The sequence below is a fragment of the Eretmochelys imbricata genome, chromosome 9 (genome assembly GCF_965152235.1).
Source record: "Eretmochelys imbricata isolate rEreImb1 chromosome 9, rEreImb1.hap1, whole genome shotgun sequence".
NCBI classification, from domain to species: Eukaryota; Metazoa; Chordata; order Testudines; family Cheloniidae; genus Eretmochelys; species Eretmochelys imbricata.
Genome location: NC_135580.1, coordinates 55993962 through 56013527, shown reverse-complemented (window position 1 = coordinate 56013527; position 19566 = coordinate 55993962). Strand labels below are relative to the sequence as shown.

Sequence of the window (19566 nt, the reverse complement as noted above, 5' to 3'; positions counted from 1 at the left end):
AGAGTAAACTGACTTTGGTGCTGTCATAAGAGGGAAGCAAACACTGATAACTCGCTGAGAGACTGGCTGATGTTTTATCTTAACCTTATGACTGGGGGGTGGAGGGCGGTGGTGTGTGCGTCTGCATGAGAGCGAGATCTATGCTTGTTACTTGTGTGTATGTATCAATTGAATTAGGCAATAATTTTTCTTGCCTCGATCACTCCCTCTTGCAGAAAAGCCAGGGAGAGGAGGGGAACAGCAGGGGGACTTCATGAAACTTCCCTGGCAGAATCCGCCCCTGCCCTGCTCACTCTCTTCAGGGGTTTTCTGGCTGGCCTGGGGAGGGGGGTGTCAGCCCTGGAAACCTATTAGCTCAAAAGCTTAGCTCGCTGCTCTCTCTGGAACCCCTTTAAGGACATCCAGGGGCTTTGGATCAGCACCTAGATAGTGGCGCCCTAGCTGAGAGGGGGCCCAGTTGCTCAATTAATTTAACCTGAGGTTGCAGTAAATTAAGTGTTGCCCAGGGGATCAGCTAAAAACAAGACACTCGAGCATACAAAGGCAAAGAGAGCAAACCCAACAACATGCGCTCCCCACATACTCAGCCCACCCCCATAGGGACACCTAGGGGAACTCCCCCAGAAGAATTCAGAGCCAAGGGACATGCCGATCTCGAGGAACAGCCCCAAACCCCCACACATGCTCTGTGAAGGAGAGGGATGGACACAGTAAGACACACCAACCTTGCCTGCTCATTCCTGTGCACACCTGAAGGCAGAAAAGAACACCAGGCAGGCATCACTGCTGCTCACACTGCTCACACCAGGTAGGATAGGCTGGGGCAAGAGGGTTGATCGCCCTGTATTGGTTTTGTAAATGAAATACCTTGTTCTGCTTTGGATTCACCGGATATAGGGAGCAGTGCAAGGCTCTACATCCAGCGAGGCGGAGATTGGTTCTAAGGAAGGTTCTTGGGCTCCCAAGAAAGAGCAGATATAGGACTCTCTTGCAGACGTAGGATGGCATAAAACCTGCTGCTCACAAACAGGGAAGAATTGGTAGGGGAAGTAAAAGTGGGTGATCAGGAGATGGTTGAGTTCAGGATCCTGATAAAAAGAAGAACAGAGAGCAGCAGAATACAGACCCTGGACTTCAGACAAGCAGACTGACTCCCTCAGGGAACTGAAGGGCAGGATCCCCTGGGAGGCTAATATGAGGGGGAAAGGAGTCCAGGAGAGCTGGCTGTATTTTAAAGAAGCCTTATTGAGGGCATAGGAACAAATAGCAAATATGGCAGGTGACCAGCTTGGGTTAACAGTGAAATCTTCGGTGAGCTTAAACTCAAAAAGGAAGCTTACAAGAAGTGGAAGCTTGGACAGATGACTAGGGAGGAGTATAAAAATATTGCTTGAGTATGCAGAGGTGTAAACAGGAAGGCCAAGGCACAAATGGAGTTGCAGCTAGCAAGCAATGTGAAGGGTAACAAGAAGGGTTTCTACAGGTATGTTAGCAACAAAAAGGTGGTCAGGGAAAGTGTGGTACCCTTACTGAATGGGGGAGGCAACATAGTGACAGGTGATGTGGAAAAAACTGAAGTACTCAATGCTTTTTTTTTTTTTTTTGCCTCAATCTTCACAGACAAGGTCAGCCCTCAGACTGCTGCACTGGGCAGCACAGTATGTGGAGGAGGTGAGTGAAAGAACAGGTTAAGGACTATTTTAAAAAGCTGGACAAGGACAAGTCCATGGGTCCGGATCTAATGCATCCGAGGGTTCTGAGGCAGTTGGCTGATGTGATTCTATTATTAATATTCTATGACTATGATTGCAGAGCCATTGGCCATTATCTTTGAAAAGTCATGGCAATTGCCATGCCGGATGATTGGAAAAAGGCAAATATAGTGCCCATCTTTAAAAAAGGGAAGAAGGAGAATCTGGGAAACTATAGACTGGTCAGCCTCACCTCAGTCCCTGGAAAAATCATGGAGCAGGTCCTCAAGGAAACCATTTTGAAGGACTTGGAGGAGAGGAAGGTGATCAGGAATAGTCAACATAGATTCACCAAGGGCAAGTCATGCCTAACCAACCTGATTACCTTCTATGATGAGATAACTGGCTCTGTGGATATGGGGAAAGCGGTGGACGTGATATACCTTGACTTTAGCAAAGTTTTTTCATACAGTCTCCCACAGTATTCTTGACAGCAAGTTAAAAAAAGTATGAATTGGATGAATGGACTATAAAGTGGATAGAAAGCTGGCTAGATCATAGGGCTCAATGGGTAGTGATCAACAGCTCTATCTAGTTGGCAGCTGGTGTCAAGCGGAGTGCACCAAGGGTTGGTCCTGGGGCCGATTTTGTTCAACATCTTCATTAATGATCTGGATGATGGGATGGATTGCACCCTCTGCAAGTTTGCGGATGACACTAAGCTGAAGGGAGAGGTAGTACACTGGAGGGTAGGGATAGGGTCCAGAGTGACCTAGGCAAATTGGAGAATTGGGCCAAAAGAAATCTGAGGTTCAACAAGGACAAGTACAGAGTCCTGCACTTAGGACAGAAGAATCCCATGCACCGCTACAGGCTGGGGACCGACTGGCTAAGGGGCAGTTCTGCAGAAAAGGACCTGGGGATTAAAGTGGATGAGAAGCTGGATATGAGTCAACAGTGTGCCCTTTTTGCCAAGAAGGCTAATGGCATATTGGGCTGCATTAGTAGGAGCGTTGCCAGCAGATCGAGGGAAGTGATTATTCCCCTCTATTCGCCACTGGTGAGGCCACATCTGGAATATTGCATCCAGTTTTGGGACCCTCACTACAGAAAGGATGTGGACAAATTAGAGAGTCCAGCAGAGGGCAACAACAATTATTAGGGGGCTGCGGCACATGACTTATGAGGAGAGGCTGAGGGAACTGGGGTTATTTAGTCTGCAGAAGAGAAGGCAGCCTTCAATTACCTGAAGAGGGCTTCCAAAGAGGATGGAGCTAGGCTGTTCTCAGTGGTGGCAGATGACAGAACAAGAAGCAATGGTGGCAAGTTGCAGTGGGGAAGGTCTAGGTTTGATATTAGGAAAACTACTTCACTAGGAGGGTGGTGAATCACTGGAATGGGTTACCTAGGGAGGTGGTGGAATCTCCATCTTCAGAAGTTTAAGGCCCCGACTTGACAAAGCCCTGGCTGGGATGATTTAGTTGGGGTTGATCCTGCTTTGAGCAGGGGGTCAGACTAGATGACCTCCTGAGGTCTCTTCTAACCCTAATTTTCTATGATACTATGACTTTGGAGACATTGGACTCGTAGGCTCTCTAGAGGACTCTGTGAAACTGAAGAAGGCTTCCCTTCTTACGCACTCTCTCCTTGTGGTGCAGTGGCCCCAGATGGGCCTGAAATCAGAACCCTGGGGGCCAATGAGTATTATTGTATGGTTTCACCACCACCATGGGCCCAAACTCACAAAGAATCTCAAGAGATTTGGCCAACCCAGAACCCAAGATGGAAAATAAGCCTCCTGATCCTGGGAGGTGGGTTTTTAAGGTCCTTGAAACTGGTTCAAATCTGGGTTCCCCGACCTGAATTCTTGCATGTGGATTCAAGAGCTCAGCTATGCTCCATCTCTACTGGACATGCAAACACATTACATGGTCTTATAAGTAGATGCAACTGTATCTTCTGCATTCATAAATCAGACCACTGGTTTGTGCTGACTGAGGCTCCAGAGAGTGTAGTGGGACATAGTCTAAGTGTTGCCCAGATAAGAACTGTAGTGTCCCTTATGAGAGAGAACAGACAGGTCTCCAGTGCAATAAAAACAGAGGGGCTGCATCAGTTAAGATGCTGCTGGACATGCACATCCTCTGTAGCTCTCAGACAGGAGACTGTGCTGTGTGACAGCTGCAGTCTTGGCTGATGCATCTGGTATTGACCTGGAGACCTCCAGAGCTGAAAGTATGAACCTTTATAGCCTGGCCAAGGCTCTTTGGCTTGAGGCTACAACAGCCTGACAGCCTTTCTGGATGGGGACACATAACACACACTGACCAGCATGTTACATGTTTCTTCCAGACAGAGGAAGCTCATCCCAAGCATCCTATACCCACTGCAGTTTGACTCCCAAACCAGCCCCTACCTCTGTGATGGCTGCCAGCTTGGCCAACACACTCAGCACTGAACCAGGGGGCTCCCGAGCTAACTGCATGAGCTGCTAGAAAGCAACCTTTTATAGTGTGATCAAGCGGATAGCACATGGAACTGGCATGGTGGAAACCTGAGTTCTAGTCCTGGCTCTACCACTGGCCTGCTGCTGACCTTGGGTAAGTCTCTGCACTGCTGTGCCTCAGTTTCCCCATCTGTAAATTGAGGATAGTGATCCTGATCCCTCCTTGGTAGAGTGCACTGAGATCTACTCAAGAAAAGCCTTGTATAAGAGCTAGATATTATTACTATTATAGCCAAGAGCTGCACCAGATCCAACTCTTCAGTGGCTCAGCTCTAACTGCTGTGTCACATGCATTGACCAGTGGGTTAACACAGTGCAACCTCACCGCACAGCTCTGCCTAAACACTCAATTGCTTAAGCAATCCTGGATGGGAGGCTTGGCTCCACCACCATGCTGATTGGGTAAGTTATCCTACACAAACACCCATGCAGTTATCCAGTCAGCTTTCACGTCAAGGGAGTGCTCTTTCAACTGCACTGTTGTCTCACAAGAAAAATAAAACCACACACAGCCCAGCTAAGTCAATAAAGAACAAAAGCAGCTGGGGGTCTGACAGCCTGGCTGTGGTGCTGCTCTAGGTGACACGCCAGCCTTCCCCAGCTGGGGTGAAACAGAGTCCTCCGCAAGTCGGTTACACACTCCATATATTCCATGCTGGCCAGGAAGGTGCAGGAGGACCAGACAAAGGGGGAACTAATTAACACAATGGGGTAAACACTTGTCCGATAGCCTCACTCTTACAACTACATGTTGGGCATGGCTGCCGGTATGACTCTTTGTGATCGTGGTAAATTCTACCCCCCCACACACACACCATCATCTGGGCATATAATACCTTTCCCCAGAACCAGTCAAATTGGGGTCTTGAGGAAAACAAACAAAGAAGACTGGTTCCTACTCTTAGCTACCCCAGGGTAACTCAGGAGACATTCCCGTGCAGGTAATAGCGTAGGGTATGGCCTGGGGAAAGGGGTGGGCCAGGGCATCGTTGTATCACATTGATCCCCGGCTGCTTAACTGGCAGTGTAATTGAGAGCAGCTCCTAGATGCTCTAAATCAGCAGTTCTCCTCTGTGACTCGGGGCTCTGTGAGCCATTTCACAGGGTCCACAAGCCCCAGCACCCCAGTGTCCCGTGGATCTAAAGCCTCAAGTCCCCCTACCCTGTGGGGCTAAAGCTGGGAGCCCAGAACCCCAAGTCCAGTGCCCCACATGGCAGAAGCCCCAAGCCCTGAGCTCCTCCGCCAGCAGCTGAAACCCAGAGCCCTGAGCTACCCTCCCACACAGTCGAGCCTAGAGCCCCAAGACCCCTGCTCTACCCCACAGGGCTAAAGCCCCAAGCCCCCTCTCCCCGCAGCGCCTGAAGCCCAGAGCCTCCCTGCAGCTGGAGCCTGGAGCCCTGGCCTCTTCCCTGCTGGGCCCTGGAATTTTGGGAGTATGTTGGGGGCAGGGGTGAAAGTAAGTCCAGTGACTTACCAGTACTCCAGGGCCAGCTCTGGGCCCCTGAAGGGGCGGGGCCTAGGACGGAAGGGGCGAGGCTGAGGAGATCAGAGCCAGTCCCAGGCCACCCTGTAAGGAAGTGCCCCCACACCGGGGTAGCAGCAGCTGCCCGGGGCTCCCCTCTTGTACTGCCCTGGCCCTTTAAATAGCCGCCGGAGCCCTGGGGAAGTGGCGGGGCTCCACCAGCTGTTTAAAGGACCAGGCGGCAGAGGCAGCTGGAGCCCCAACCCTTTAAATAGCCCCCGGAGCCCCTGCTACTCCAGGGCTCCAGGGGCTATTTAAAGGGCCTGTGGCTCCACTGCCTCTGCCACCCCGGTCCTTTAAATAACCGCCGGAGCCCTAAAGTAGCGGCTGCGGGGCTCTAGCGGCTATTTAAAGGGCCAGGGCGGTAGAAGCAGGGGAGCCCCAGGCCCTTTAAATAGCCGCTAGAGCCCCGCAGGGCTCCAGAGCCTTGCAACCGCTACCCCAGGGCTCCAGCACTGGGGGCTCTGGAGGCAATTTAAAGGGCCTGGGGCTCCAGCCACTGCTGGGAGCCCCAGACCCTTTAAATTGCCCCCTGGGGAATCCGGGCTGCCCCAGTACGGTGCACCGGCTCTTACCAGTACGCCGTACCGGGGTGTACCAGCTTACTTTCACCTCTGGTTGGGGGGCCCCAGAAAGAAAGAGGCTGAGAATCCCTGCTCCAACTTATGTCAAGGCCCCAGTCAAGCACACAGGTGGAGGAGGTCAAAGGCCAGGTTTGTATTCTACATCCTAAACTGTACCGTGAGCTCCTTGGACATCACAGAGGCTCTGACTGGGCCCATACTCCTAAAGCATGAAGCAACTGGGCGAAATGCTGCTCACAGTTAAATTGGTGTAAATCCTGTACTACACTTGGTTATGCCAGCATAAGCCCTGAGTGGCTCTAAGTCAACGGAGTTACTTTAGATTTGTACCAGGGGGACAGAGCAGAATTTGGAATCTGATGGATTATAAAAAGGGAAAGAACTTTAGGCCGGCAAAGCTAAGAGCTTCAAACCTTGTCATGAATGTTGCTCCTTTCTTCAGCCCCTTCCTGCACAGCCACTTCTCATCACTGCCTGCATTACCACTGTGACATGCCTGTCTCTTACTATTACCAAGCTGGGGGCTCCTGTCCCCTGTGGGGGATTATTAGCCATTCTAATACCACCAGCATGGAGTTCTTGCCATGAAGAAAGCAGAAGCCAACAACACTGGTTGCCATTTCTGATCCATGATGGAAGAAAACAGCCTAGCTTTTAAGCGTTTAGAGGAGCCCCCTGGCCTGAGAGAGTGACACGCCACTCTGGGCTGTCCTCTTGTCAGCGGAGGTTGGACTTGGATGGATGACCTCCTGGAAAAGCCACAAAGCAGCAGGAAAAGTTGCTTCCCCAAATGCCGCTCTACCTGTGGACCTACTGAATCAGTGCCACACCATACTGCTTGAGGCTGGCTTTCTTGTGAGACACACAGCTGAGGTCCTGACCGCTTGGGTGATTAAAGGAAAGCATTTTTGTAAGAGTGAACATGTGCATTAGCCATGCAGCCCTAGACAAGTTCCAGGTGGGCTAGTTGCAGTCTGCCTTTCTAAATCCCCCCTGAAGGTTCAATACATCTTTCTTCTTCACTGCTGCTGTGTACTGTTAAACAGCTGCTATGTGTCAGCCCAGAGACAGCTGCATGTCAGTGGGTAGTGACAGAAGTCCTATATACTCATTGACTCAGCTTGTAAAGTGCTTCCCAATGAAGGGAAACGTACCTAGCCTCTACATGTTTTGGTTTCTCTCTCTCTTTTTTTTTTTAAATCCAGGGTCATAGAATCATAATCATAGAATATCAGAGTTGGAAGGGACCTCAGGAGGTCATCTAGTCCAACCCCCTGCTCAAAGTAGGACCAATCCCCAATTTTTGCCCCAGATCCCTAAATGGCCCCCTCAAGGATTGAACTCATAACCCTGGGTTTAGCAGGCTAATGCTCAAACCACTGAGCTATCCCTCTCCCCGCGAAAGCACTCATATAGAAACTGCAGAGATTAATCGACAGTAAATGAGGATTGGGACTTGAGTGAGCAAAATGTGGCAGCATCCAGAAAAATCACAGAAACACAAAGGCACAGCACGGGGGAGGAGACTCGTCCGAGAGAGGGAGGCAGCAAACCACAGGGGGCAGCTATTGCTTGTGCACTGGTTCGTGGAATTTCACTACCAGTAAGTTGAGATCCGAAGATCTGAGAAGCGCACTGATGTGGCCAGCTATTAACCCCAGTTAATCCTGCTTCTCCACTTGCTAGTCTTGGCCAACTAGTAACAGTGCTAATTCAAGGGCCTAATCCTGCACTACTGAAATCAATAGTAAGCATCCCATTGATTTCTTGGCACGTGATGGGGCCTAGGGGCCTGATCCCAAATCAATGGAATGATTCCTGCTAACTTTCCCAGGCTTTGGTTCCGGGCCCAAGTAAGGCTGAGAGGAGGAGGGGAGGAAGGGAAGGAAAGCAGACGAAATGTGGGAAGAGGGAGGGAGAACGTGAGAAGGAAAAGAGAGAGAGACAGAGAAACACCTCATGAGAGTTCAGAGCTCTTTGTATTCCACACTCCTCCTCTTCGACAAGCTGTGCTTTGGTGTTCAGGCCGCAAACCCACTGCAGCATCTAGCGCTTCCCAGGCAATGTCTGTGACATCCCTGATCACAGGATAGGGATTGGATGTCACAAACGCATGCTTGAATGGAAGTGCCAGGGAAGCAGCCTGGGACTGTTCACACACCAATATCTGAGTAACCCACAGTGATGAAAAGTGATTTCTTGAACGGGAGTGGGACTCAGGAAAGCTGGGATCCATTCCCAGCTCTGCCACTGCCCTGCTGGGTGACCTGGGGCAAGACCCCTCACTTTTCTGTGCCTGTTTTCCTTCTCACCCTCTGTACATCTTGGCTATTGAGACTGGAAGCTCTTCGGGGCAGGGCTTCTCTGAGTGCTCAGTAGCATGGCTGCGGCCTCTTGGAGCTACCAGAAACCATGGCATGGTAAAAAGGACATAGTACAGGGAGTGAGGACCAGGGCACCCTCACCAAGACCACAACAGGGCAGTCTGGCAGAGCACAGCAGTGTCTTGTTATCTCACTGAGCTATGGGGAAAACTGCTCTGACTGAGCAGCTTAGACAAACATGGGGATTTTCTCCCGCACCAGGAAATTATGTGGCTGAAGCAAGAAGCAGCAACGTTGTTAGTGCCACATGAACAGCGGCGGTCAGTGCCAGCTTCTACCAGGTGCAGAGTTCATAGGCCAGGAGGGCCAATGGGGGTGTGTTTTCAAGAGGAGCTCTCTGCGGGAACATCGAGGAGGAGCCAGGGAGCGGCCGGGCCATTGGGAAGTGGGCTGTGTTGCTTTAGACTTAGGCTTTTATTGCCAGGACTGTGAAGGTCAGTGTGACAGAGCAGAGGGTTTGACAGCCTTTGAGTCACCACTCCCAGCAGAGGCTCTGTCAGAGAGGAACAGGAGCTCGACGGCTAGTGGCAGCAGGCCCAGGGGCTGGTTGCTGTCAGGGTGAAGGTTCATTCTGTTATCTCAGGCCCCAAAGATGCATCGAGCAGTGATGGGCAGTGCCTCCCGAGTGCTCCAGGCTACGGTTCAGGCTCCTCTCCTTCTGCCTGGGCTCCCAGCTCCACGTTATCGCGCAATGTCTTCACAACAGCTGCTGGTGCCACCCCCTGCAGTACTGTGGCAGCCCCTGGCCATTCCAGACAGGCTGCTCCTGGGGCCTGGGCCCTCAAACGTCCCTCCTCGGATCTTGGCTGCAGGAGGTCGGCAGCTAATTGGACACCTCCACAAGGAAATGTTCCAGGTGAGGACTACGACTCAACTTCTCCAGAACGTGGTCACTCATTCGAAGTGTTTCCTGATCTGCAGCCTCCCCCTCTCCTCAGGCACCAGTGCAATGTTTTAGATAGCACTTTCCCTTGCTCCTGACCTTCTTTTCCCCTCTTCTGGGTTCCATTCCCACAAGACGTCACTTTCTGAGTCTCCTAGAGTACAGAAGAGGTGCTTTAGCAATACTAATTATAAGTCACTGTTGGGCTGTCATTTCTCCTGGCTTCTTTCAGCTTTTGGTGTCAGTGTGTTTCCTGAAATCTTTCCTCTGTGCATGTGCCTCTGCCTTCACGGCCATGGGGATGACTCATGTGCTTCAGGCTCTTGCAGACTCAGAGCCACAGTTCTGATTCCTCCCCATTCACCACTCTGAGGCTGCTCTAAAGCCTGTGACCTTTCAGTCAGTGGAAAGATTCCCACTGATTTGAATGGGCTTTGGATCAAGCTGACAAGCAGTTTGGGGAACTGCCTAGAAGACCACCATCCACTGCCTGTCGGATTCCCAATTCTCCCAGCATTTGGAGAACTCAGGGGTAGAAACAAAATCCTTTCCCTAACCTCCTTCAGTGCTTCCATGGCAAAGCTCTCCATGAGCGGTGCCAGCAGGGTCTGGCATTCGTTGTGTCTAGCTGTTTGGTGTTGGTCTCTAGCTCTTTAGTTTCCTTTCAGAACTGAGTAGAGTGTCTGTCTAGTTCAGCAGTGCCCCATGGGCACCACAAGAGAGGCCTCCCACAAAGATAGGGGTAGGGATCGGTTTTATTTTTGGTAAAACTCATTTCTGTAAGAAATAGCTAAAAGTTGTAAATATAGTGTGTTTGTGGCTTAAAGTCAAATACTCTGCAGTAAGTGACAGCACTACTGGGTCACATCATGAACTCAGGTTTCAGAGTAACAGCCGTGTTAGTCTGTATCCGCAAAAAGAAAAGGAGTACTTGTGGCACCTTAGAGACTAACAAATTTATTTGAGCATAAGCTTTCGTGAGCTACAGCTCACTTCATCGGATGCATTCAGTGGATGCATTCAATGCATCCGATGAAGTGAGCTGTAGCTCACGAAAGCTTATGCTCAAATAAATTTGTTAGTCTCTAAGGTGCCACAAGTACTCCTTTTCTTTTTACTATTAGTGGGTGTTGATTTCAATGCAGTTACACTGCCAAACTGCAGGTGGCTGCTTTAACCCTGGCATATTGTCTGTTCTCCTCAGATCATGGATGAAATCAAGTTGGGAATCCAGTATGCCTTCCAGACACAGAACTCACTGACTCTGGCCATCAGTGGCCCTGGCCACTGTGCCATGGAGGCTGCGCTTCTGAATGCGGTGGAGGCTGGAGAGGTGGTGCTGATAGCAGTGAATGGAATCTGGGGCGAGCGCGCAACAGACATCTCCAAGAGACTGGGTATGGGACTTGACCCCCTTTCTGTTTGCTGTCTGAGGGCCCAAGCTACAAACAGCTCCAGGATGGCTCAGACCAGGGACTAAGTTAGATTCTTGCTCGCTGCCAGTGGATCTCAGTAAAATGTGCACTGTGGCTAGGTCAGAACCATTATACAGAGACATGCTGCATCTTGACACTTAGGGCCAAATTACTTTGTCCAACTCTGGAGTGATTACACTGACCTAGTGTAATTGACAGCTCACTTGGACTCTTGCTGCTCAGATACAGTATGGCCCTGCTCACTCTGCCCTGGCTGGGCACTTGGCAGGCCTGAGAGAATTTGGAAGAAATAGCCCTCTCTCCCTTTTCCACTGACTGTCTTCTGGGAGCTCATAGAAATCAGGGAAGTTTTGGCAAAGGCAGATTTTGTTAGCAAGGGGCTTGCTGCAGAATAGAGAAAAAGCTTTCAGGTGCTGAAGGAGAGAAGAAGTTGGGCAGGACTGAACAGTATGTAAGATCCCCAAAGACATTTATTTCCCACTTGATTTAAATGAGAGTTAGGTGCCTAAATACCTTTGAGGATCTGCCATAAATCCTTGTCTACACTGGGGTTCTATGCATTGGTGTAATTACACTGGGGTAGCTGGACCAGTGTAAACCCCTAGTGCAAAAGCCTGGTGTAGACACACTGCACTAGTGTAAGTCATGATTTATACCAGGGGAGTTGCAAGACTGGGTAAATTAAACCAGTGCAAGTGATGTATTTTACACTAATACAAGCATTACTAAGGGTTTGCTTTGGGCACATCCATCACAGTACCCTGCTGCAAAAACCCCAGCGTAGAGCAGACCTCACTGAGTAGAAGTAGGTCCAGGGGCCCTGCCATCAATACAGACCTTTGGGGGTAATAAAGGGGAACTGAATCCACCCAGGGAGCCTTAAAAGGAACAGACATCTCACGGAACCATCACCTTTGCCTTTCTCAGAAATGCATGGAGTCCCTGTATGTGATACCCCAGTGGAAGCTATGACAGCTGCAGTTCCCAGTCTTTCAGTGAGAATCTGACTGGGCTACATTACACTGACACAGTCTTTGTGCTCCATGGTGCCTCCTGGCCTTTACATCTCTGACCCACACAGGGAAATTTCTACCCAGGGGCACAGCGTGTATAAGTCTAATCAGTGATATTGGGAGGGCTTTCAGCATTTTCCCAGTTTTCAGGTGGACAAATTCCCATGAGGCCAGGCTGGACTTTGACAGGTGTCTCTGCTTCTCAGTTAATACATGACTTATTACACACCCAGAACAACAACTCGAAGTTGGTCATGGTCCATCCACTGATGAGTGGAGGCTTGGCACCATGGCGACCCCACCCCCACCCCCTTCGGGGTGCTTTGTGGCGTCATTGCACCAACCCTGGGATGTTGGTTGCACTGTGCCAAGGTGCCTGTGGGGAATGGCTCTGTGCATCCTGTCCCACACTTGCATATCGCAGCACAGCCAACACAATCTGTCCCTCATTGTTTAATGTTGGGGGTTCGAGGCTACTGGTGCTATTCAGGACTGTTAGAGATGGAACTGCATAGCAGGGTCTGCTAGGGCACTTCTGCCAGGGCACTGACTCTCTGTCCTGCCCCTTTCAGGAGCTGATGTCCACCAACTGGTGAAGCCCCCTGGAGAATACTTTGCACTAAAGGAGATTGAGGAGGTGAGTGCTGCATGTATCGGAGCAAGGACGTTGGGACTAGACTGCAGTGCACTGGCGTTGGCTAGAATAGCCTGGGCGACTGCGGCCTCCTGGGACATAAGGAGAGGCAGGAATCCTTATGTTGCTGCAATGGCAGGCAGAGAAAGCAAGAATGGGCTATGCCCAGAGGAGAAACTATTCTCAACAGTCCCCTAATGCATCCTCTGGGCTTACAAGTAGCTGCCCTGCCCAGGAGAACCCTGCAGCTTACCAAGTGGAGGGTGGGCAGCTACTCACACTATCAGAGCACGACTGCAGAGCCTCAACTCCCTGCCCAGTTCTGCCTGCAGCCCTGAGAAATATTGGGAAGAGGAGCATTCCCCATCCTACCTGACAGTAGGGGCACTGTGTGTCTCCGCTGGCTCCTGCCAAAAACGCAGCCCTCATGTGGCAACTCTGTCCTTCACTGCTAGCAGGAAAGCAAAGGGCTGAGCCCCAGCTTGGTGCAATGGAAGCGATGCTGGTTTACACAAGCTGATGTCCTGGCCCTACATTTCTCATGTTGCCATCCACACACCCTTTGCTTTGTTTGTATAAGTGTTTGGGGCTAAGTGTTGTCTCCTTGGCTCTTCAGAGGAAAGACATGAGGGAGTACAGGAAGAAAGCATGGAGAAGTAAGAGAGAGAACCATGCACTGTTTCCACTGGACGCGCATGCATTTAACTGCTAGAATATACAGCCCCTCTCGGCTCCCTAGGGTCTGTTAAGTGTAATGCGAGCATTTTCAGGCAGGGCTCCGTCACGCCAAGATTGCTGTGTAGGTTCCTAGCAGAGCTGAGTGCCTGATACACCCACAGTGTCCAGTAGAGGGAGAGTGTTCATCACTAACAAGCCCACATGGCTTCGCAACAACATTATTCATTTGTGTTGTGTTAGCACCTTAGAGTTGCCATGGACCAGGATCCCACTGTGCTAGGAGAGGTACAAACACAGCACAAAGAGAGCCTTCCCCAAAGAGCTGACAGTCCAAGTGTAAGATAGGAGACAACAGATGGCTACAGACAGACAGGGGAGCACAAGGAAACAATGAGACAACAGGCAGGGTCTCGGCTCGCCAGCCATCCTCAGGGTTCATAGAATCATAGTATCATAGAATATCAGGGTTGGAAGGGACCTCAGGAGGTCATCTTGTCCAACCCCCTGCTCAAAAGCAGGACCAATCCCCAACTAAATCATCCCAGCCAGGGCTTTGTCAAGCCTGACCTTAAAAACTTCTATGGAAGCAGATTCCACCACCTCCCTAGGTAACCCATTCCAGTGTTTCACCACCCTCTTAGTGAAAAAGTTTTTCCCAATATCCAATCTAAACCTTCCCCACTGCAACTTGAGACCATTACTCTTCATTCTGTCATCTGGTACCACTGAGAACAGTCTAGATCCATCCTCTTTGGAACCCCCTTTCAGGTAGTTGAAAGCAACTATCAATTCCCACCCTCATTTTTCTCTTCCGCAGACTAAACTATCCCAGTTCCCTCAGCCTCTCCTCATAAGTCATGTGTTCCAGTCACCTAATCATTTATGTTGCCCTCCGCTGGACTCTCCAATTTTTCCACATCCTTCTTGTAGTGTGGGGCCCAAAACTGGACACAGTACTCCAGTTGAGGCCTCACCAATGTTGAATAGAGGGGAATGATCACGTCCCTCGATCTGCTGGCAACGCCCCTACTTATACATCCCAAAATGCCATTGGCCTTCTTGGCAACAAGGGCACACTGTTGACTCATATCCAGCTTCTTGTCCACTGTAACCCCTAGGTCCTTTTCTGCAGAACTGCTGCCTAGCCATTCGGTCCCTAGTCTATAGCAGTGCATGGGATTTTTCCGTCCTAAGTGTAGGACTCTGCACTTGTCCTTGTTGAACCTCATCAGATTTCTTTTGGCCCAGTCCTCTAATTTGTCTAGGGCCCTCTGTATCCTACCCCTATTCTCCAGCGTATCTACCTCTCCTCCCAGTTTAGTGTCATCTGCAAACTTGCTGTGGGTGCAATCCATACCATCCTCCAGATCATTAAGGAAGATATTGAACAAAACCAGCCCGAGGACCGACCCTTGGGGCACTCCACTTGATACCGGCTGCCAACTAGACATGGAGCCATTGATTACGACCCCTTGAGCTCGATGATCTAGCCAGCTTTCTATCCACCTTATAGTCCATTCATCCAGCCCATACTTCTTTAACTTACTGGCTAGAATACTGTGGGAGACTGTCAAAAGCTTTGCTAAAGTCAAGGAACACCACGTCCACTGCTTTCCCCTCATCCACAGAGCCAGTTATCTCATCATAGTAGGCAATTAGGTTAGTCAGGCATGACTTGCCCTTGGTGAATCCATGCTGACTGTTCCTGATCACTTTCCCCTCCTCTAAGTGCTTCAGAATTGATTTCTTGAGGATCTGCTCCATGATTTTTCCAGGGACTGAGGTGAGGCTGACTGGCCTGTAGTTCCCCAGATCCTCCTCCATCCCTTTTTTAAAGATGGGCTCTACATTAACCTTTTTCCAGTCGTCCGGGACCTCCCCCGATCGCCACAAGTTTTCAAAGATAATGGCCAATGGCTCTGCAATCACATCCACCAACTCCTTTAGCACTCTTGGATGCAGCGCATCCAGCCCCATTGACTTGTGCTTGTCCAGGTTTTCTAATAGTCCCGAACCACTTCTTTCTTCACAGAGTGCTGGTCACCTCCTCCCCATGCTGTGCTGCCCAGTGCAGCAGTCTGGGAGCTGACCTTGTTCGTGAAGACAGAGGCAAAAAAAGCATTGAGTACATTAGCTTTTTCCACATCCTCTGTCACTAGGTTGCCTCCCTCATTCAGTAAGGGGCCCACACTTTCCTTGACTTTCTTCTTGTTGCTAACATACCTGAAGAAACCCTTCTTGTTACTCTTAACATCTCTTGCTAGCTGCAACTCCAGATGTGACTTGGCCTTCCTGATTTCACTCCTGCATGCTTGAGCAATATTTTTATACTCTTCCCTGGTCATTTATCCAAGCTTCCATTTCTTGTAAGCTTCTTTTTTGTGTTTAAGATCAGCAAGGATTTCACTGTTAAGCCAAGCTGGTCACCTGCCATCTTTACTATTCTTTCTACACATTGGAATGGTTTGTCCCTGTAACCTCAATAAGGATTCTTTAAAATACAGCCAGCTCTCCTGAACTCCTTTCCTCCTCATGTTATTCTCCCAGGGGATCCTGCCCATCAGGATCAGCTTTTGGCAGGCCTCACAGCAAAGGAGAGTTTTAAGGTGGATTATGAGGTGTCTTTGTAGAGGTTTGTAGGGAGCAGCACCAAGAGTCAGGGGCAGGTTGGAGGAAGCATGAAGGAGCTTGTTTGAGGTAACAAGTGGGAGATGATGATGGCGCATGTCTACAATAAATAGGAGCATCTTGTGGCACTGCTCTCATTGCACAGACACTCCTGTCTTCCAGCAGGTGTGCAACCTCTGCAGCCCACCAGTACCTACACCTGACAGCAGCCACAGGAGAGCTCCCAGTGCACCACTGCCCATGCAGGCATCTGACAGTGCCTTTGCCAGCCAAAGCCATCTCAGCATTGGGTGTGGTGTTGCAGAAATTCTGCCTCACGTTCCCCCAACAGTCATTGGCCCTGTGCTGGGTGGCTGCTCCTATGACTCCAGCCTGGTCATTTATATTCCCTCCCTTCTGGGGCAATAAAGAGTCTGACTGACCAGGAGTCCAATGAAGGGTCAGTAATTCCAAGCCCCCGGAGGAGCACTCTGACCCCTTTGCTCCAAGAAGTTGCTGGAACCCCAGCCTGCCCACCCACTCCTCCAAGCTCCAGCCCAGTGACCATGCATTAAACAGTGGGGACTGACTCCTCACAAACTGTCAATGTTTCCCTGAGCTGCTATCTACCTCAGCTCTCCTGGAGGCTTTTCCCAGACTCACACTCTTTACTTCTGCCTCTCTATAAGTCCAGTTTCCTGCCAGTCTGCAGCTGAAGGCAACTCCTTCTCTGTAGTCCCTCTGCAGCCCCCCTCTCCTTGGCCCTGCTTCCCTTCTTATCCTGCAGCTGTTGCTGCAGCTGAGAAGATGGCTAGCCTACCTTAGTGACAGTGGTAGAATGGGATCTCTACACCTCATGACGGCAGGTTACTCTCATGATGTGAGGACTGAGGGGGCTGCGTATTATCCCTGCCTCGCAGAGTGCAAACACAAGGGACAATTTTGCCCATGAAATGCCCCTGTTCTCTATGTATGGTAGGGTTTCTGCCAGAGCAGGGGAGGGCAAACTGCGGCCTGCGGGATTGCCAGCCCCATGGCGCAGTGGGGCTAAAGCAGGCTCCCTGCCTGCCCTGGCCCCGCACTGCTCCCAGAAGCGGCCAGCATCACGTCCCTACGGCCCCTTGGGGACAGGGGAGAGCAGAGGGCTCCATGCACTTCCCTCGCCTGCAGGCACCCCCCCCCATAGCTCCTATTGGCTGGGAGCGGTACACACAGACCAGGGCACCGTGCTGCAGAGCCGCCTGCCCCAGCCCACCCCCAGGAGCCACTGCCAGATATGCTGGCCACATCCAGGAGTGGCGCAGGGCCAGGGCAGGTAGGGAGCCTGCCTGCCTTAGCCCCGCTGCACACCGCTGCCACCCCAGAGCCGCTCGAGGTAAGTGGCGCTGGGCTGGAGCCCATACCCTGAACCCCTCCTGCACCCCGCACCCTAACCTCCTGCCCTTAGCCCCCTGCTGCATCTGCACCCCAACCCCCTGCCCTGAGCCCCTAAACCCCTGCCTTGAGCCCCCTGCTGCATGCCTCCTGCACCCGAACCCCCTGCCCTGAGCCCCCTCCTGCACTCTGCACCTTTCCTGCACCCCAACCGCTTGCCCTGAGTCCCTTCCTGCACCCTGCACTCCCTCCTACACCCCGCACTCCCTCCCGCACCCCAACCCCCTGCCCAGCCCTACATTCATGGCCCTGCATACAATTTCCCCACGCAGATGTGGCCCTTGGGCCAAAAAGTTTACCCACCCCTGTGCCAGAGCCTCCTCAGCTTGGTAGGTGTATTTAATTTTTTCTCTCTCTCTCTCTCCCATGTAGGCTCTGGCGCAGCACAAGCCCTCACTGTTTTTCATCACACATGGAGAATCATCCAGCGGGGTGCTTCAGCCCCTGGATGGCCTTGGAGAGCTCTGCCACCGGTCAGTGGGATCCTCCACACGGTGCCCTGTGGCTGGACAGACTGTCTGGACCATGGACGCACTACAGGAAGGCAGGGATGTCGGGGTGTGCTGGGAAACTCAAAACAATCACTACACTTACTAACAACGCCCAATGAGCATCATGCTCTCTAGAAACCACAAAGCTCCACCACCACCAAGTTGCCACACCTGCATTTTATTCTTGTTCTAAGTCACGGGAGATCAGCAGGTGGCCCTGCGAGAGCCCAGGGAACACACATTATTGTTTGCTAAGTGCAGCAGAGAAGAGATAGGCGACAAAGCAGTAGTAAGGGGAGCAAACGTCTATCAACAGCCTCTATTCAGAGGGACTGAATGTGGGGGGCAAAGTGACAGACAGCGCATTGGTTAGGAGAGGGTTCTGCAATCAGGCACAGCACAACAACCATCAGCCAGGTCATTGCTAGGTGCTGAATCTGGGTGTCCAAGGGTAGGATATGTCGGGGTAACATTAATGTCTCACATGGTAGAGCTGTTTGGGCTAGAGGAACAATTCCAGAGGACAAGGCTCCCAAGCTAGGGCTATGTTTCCAAGGGTAGGCTTACCCAGGCTTGGGTTAAGGTTACAATGGAGAAGACTCTCCAAACTATGCTTAGGGAACCAAAGTGTGGGGCTCCTTGAGCTGTGGGTAGGCTTTCAAAGGGTAAGACTCTGTAGGATAGGGTTGGTGTTCTAGCACTTCAAGCTTCACGGGCTAGGGTTAATGTTCCAAAGGATAGGCCGCCCTAGGTTCAGGTTAGGGTTCAAGAGAGCAGGGCTCCACGGGTTAGGGTTCTAACAGATAAGATTCCCTCAGCAAGAGTTAGGGATGCAAAGAGTAATGCTTCCTGGATTAGGGTTCAGGTTCCAGAGGGTAGGGCTCTCCAGGCTAGGGTTTGGGTTCCAGAGAGTAGGGCTATGTAGGATAGGGCAGTGATTCTCAAACAGAATGCAGACCCTTGGGGGTACTCAGAGGTCTTCCAGAGGGTACATCAACTCACCTAGATGTTTGCCTAGTTTTATAACAGGCTACATAAAAAGCAGTAGCGAAGTCAGTACAAACTAAAATTTCATACAGACAATGACTTGTTTATACTGCTCTATATTAGGGTTGCCAACATTCTAATCACACAAAACTGAATACCCTAGCCCCGCCCCTTTACTGAGGCCCTGCCCCCTTCTCCGCCGCTCACTACATTTCCCCTCCCTCGGTGGCTCGCTCTCCCCCATCCTCATTCACTTTCACTGGGCTGGGGCAGGGGGTTGGGGTGCAGGAGGGGGTGATGGCTCTAACTGAGGGTGCGGGCTCCAGGGTGGGGCTAGAAATGATGGGGCTGGGGATGAGGGGTTTGGGGTGCAGGAGGCGGCTCCAGACGGGGGCTGGGGCCGAGGGATTCAGAGTGCAGGAGGGGGCTGTGGATTGAGGCAGGAGGTGGGGGGGCAACAGGGGGTACGGACGCTGGGCTGGGGGTGTGGGCTCTGGGGTGGGGGCGGGGATGAGGTGTTTGGAGTTCAGGAGGAGGCTGCAGGCTTGGGGGGCTCAGGGCTGGGGTAGGGGTTTGGGGCTCAGGGCCAAGGGGCTCTGCGCCCTGCTCTTGCCCGCAGGCACCACCACCCCAGCTCCCGTTGGCTGTGGTTCCCAGCCAATGGGAGTGCGGAGCTGGTGCTCAGGGCAGGGCAGTGCACGGAGCCCCATGGCCC

The 19566-nt window shown here is 51.4% G+C and overlaps 1 protein-coding gene across 1 annotated transcript in view; it reads left to right on the top strand.

Annotated features, from left to right (window-relative positions):
* Positions 1-9280: 9280 nt before the first annotated feature.
* AGXT (alanine--glyoxylate aminotransferase) overlaps positions 9281-19566 on the top strand; it is a 32261-nt gene continuing 21975 nt past the window's right edge. Inside the window, exons 1-4 of the mRNA XM_077826979.1 lie at positions 9281-9544; positions 10776-10968; positions 12593-12657; positions 17746-17846. Of these exons, the coding sequence (XP_077683105.1) occupies positions 9281-9544; positions 10776-10968; positions 12593-12657; positions 17746-17846 (623 nt within the window). The remainder of the gene's footprint in view (positions 9545-10775; positions 10969-12592; positions 12658-17745; positions 17847-19566) is intronic.